At 35.2% G+C, this 2,269-nt stretch overlaps 1 protein-coding gene across 1 annotated transcript; it reads right to left on the bottom strand.

The window, feature by feature from the left end:
• Positions 1-87: 87 nt before the first annotated feature.
• LOC112681259 lies at positions 88-821 on the bottom strand (the record flags this gene model as incomplete). The annotated part of the gene is made up of 1 exon (XM_025551525.1): positions 88-821. A coding segment is annotated over exon 1 (734 nt), but the record flags the coding sequence as incomplete, so codon positions are not given.
• Between the last annotated feature and the right edge of the window lie 1,448 nt (positions 822-2,269).

Below are 2,269 nucleotides of genomic sequence, written 5' to 3'. Positions count from 1 at the left end.
GTCATGATAATTGGCTCCAATGAGATATCCCTCAATATTTCTTTTTCGTTGTCTTCATTTTGAATTTTTTCAGCGTGTGCAACACACTTTTCCCAGTCGTTTTGTGTTACTGCATCAATAGCCGCGTGTGCCAATTTTTCGACATCTGCCATCTTAAATGAATTGTTCTTTTTGGCTACCTCCGCTTTAACCTGTGCCCAAATCAACTCAATAGGGTTGTACTGACAATGGTAGGGAGGTAACCTTATGACTTCGTGACCCATTTGAAGTGCTATCTCGTCCAGCTCGTACCGTTTATACGTTGGAACCAGTTTTTTTACTCGCTCACGTAATTCGGACAGCCGTTCTTGTGGTGAAAAATTAACATTTTTATTTTTCAGCCATTCTTCAATAAAGGCTTTCCGGCTATTGCTTTTGGGAAAATTGTCCATCAGCATTGAGTGGTACGACGCATTGTCCATGACGATGACTGATGGCTCTTCGAGGTGGTTCAACATTAAAATAAACCAATTTCTAAATACATCAGCATTCATAGACGTATGGTAGTCGCTTTCAAAGTTGCCAACATTTGCTCGAAAAATTAATTTTGAATCATTAACAAAACCATACTTCGCAGATCCAGCGTGACAAATAATGAGACGCCCTCCTTTGCCCGTAGGAACTTTTAATCCAGCGGTCTCTTCATCATTTTGCCTGCTGTGGTTTTGGTTAATACTCGTTTCATCCAAGTACACGATAGGACGGGTGCCTTTTTGTTCACGTAGTGTACAAATTTTTCTTAAAAAAGTACAACGTAGTGCAACTATGTCGTTTCTTTCCATAAGGAATTTCCGACCATCGTTGCACTTTTTAAAAGAAAATTTCAAATTTTTTAATAGCGAACGCATCGACCACACAGATCCTTCCCAAGCGCACTTTTTCCTCACTTCAGTTTAAATTGTGAAAGCTGTCGAGTACTCACCCCTGTCATAAAATTCGTGGACCGTTCTTCGTACAATGTCAGCATCAAAATCGTCTAACTCGGTTAATGGTTTTGAACGTCTATATGTTTTCCGCGGAGACTTGAACGTAGGGCCTTGTACTTGTACCGCATCTTCGAATGTTACACTATCTTTACCTTCCTTGCATATGCGTCTCACAGTTCTCTCAGATAAACCACAAGCTTCAGCAGTGACTTTGAGAGACCGTGCAAACATCGACGGAAGAATTACGTCTTGTTTAGATAGGTCTTTTATAAATTTATAAACATTAAAAATCACTTTTTTTGTTTGCCTCCGAGTATCACTACCACTTTTACTAGCCATAATTATTTAAAAATATTTAACTGAAAACAGTAATAAGTAATAACTAATAAAAAAAATTATGTAATTTACTTTCTGAAGTCTAATATAACACGACACAACAGTTAACACGTGGAATAATCGTTGTCGAATGACAAATATCAGAACAGGGAAGCAAATGTTGTGTATACTGTATACAATACACATTTTTTTTTTTTATATATAATCATATATAATACATTATATTATATTATGTGGTATATGGTGTGGAGGGAGGAGACCCCACCATATAATAAAACTACAATAACCGAGGGTAAATAGGGAAAAAAAAAGATCTATAAAACCAAAACCGCCCGTACAGGTGGTTCACGGTGAACCGGTTTGAAGATGTATACCGATCGCGCTCCTCGATTTTCATTATGAGAACCCCTGTTTTTAGCAAAAAAAATCGTTGCTATCATATTTGCCAGCGGCCACTTTTCATTCACCCGACTGTAGTAATAATCGTGAACTGATTTTCGGTCACGAGTGGTAATATTATTTCATCGTATTGCGACTATTCAGCTACCTAAATCAAAAAATTATCATTACAACAAGAGCACATTCATTTATTGTATACGCTGAGGATAACAAAATAATTGTATGAGTTTCTCAATAAGTGAGTAATAATAACCTAAGATTACGAAAAATAATTTTATTAAACCTACAAATAAAAAATAAAATTTAACCAAAGAAATCCTCTACAATTATAAGAAATTTGAAGACACTGCTGTGAGAAATGTGTGCGTATTATTTATATTTCAATTATTTTTCATCTTTTGGTTTTTGAAATATCATACATATCTTTAATAGTTTTAATTAGCGTCCTACATTTTAATTTTTATGAGAATACCGTTGTATATAAAAATTGTGTATCGAATTTGTGGTTTATTATTTATAAACGTTTAGATTTTACTAGAGTAAATGCCATATAAGCAACTAGGAGGAAA

The sequence above is a fragment of the Sipha flava genome, unplaced genomic scaffold (genome assembly GCF_003268045.1).
Source record: "Sipha flava isolate LNK unplaced genomic scaffold, YSA_version1 18888_pilon_pilon, whole genome shotgun sequence".
In the NCBI taxonomy this organism is placed as follows: domain Eukaryota; kingdom Metazoa; phylum Arthropoda; class Insecta; order Hemiptera; family Aphididae; genus Sipha; species Sipha flava.
This window is presented reverse-complemented; position numbering and strand designations above follow the sequence as displayed.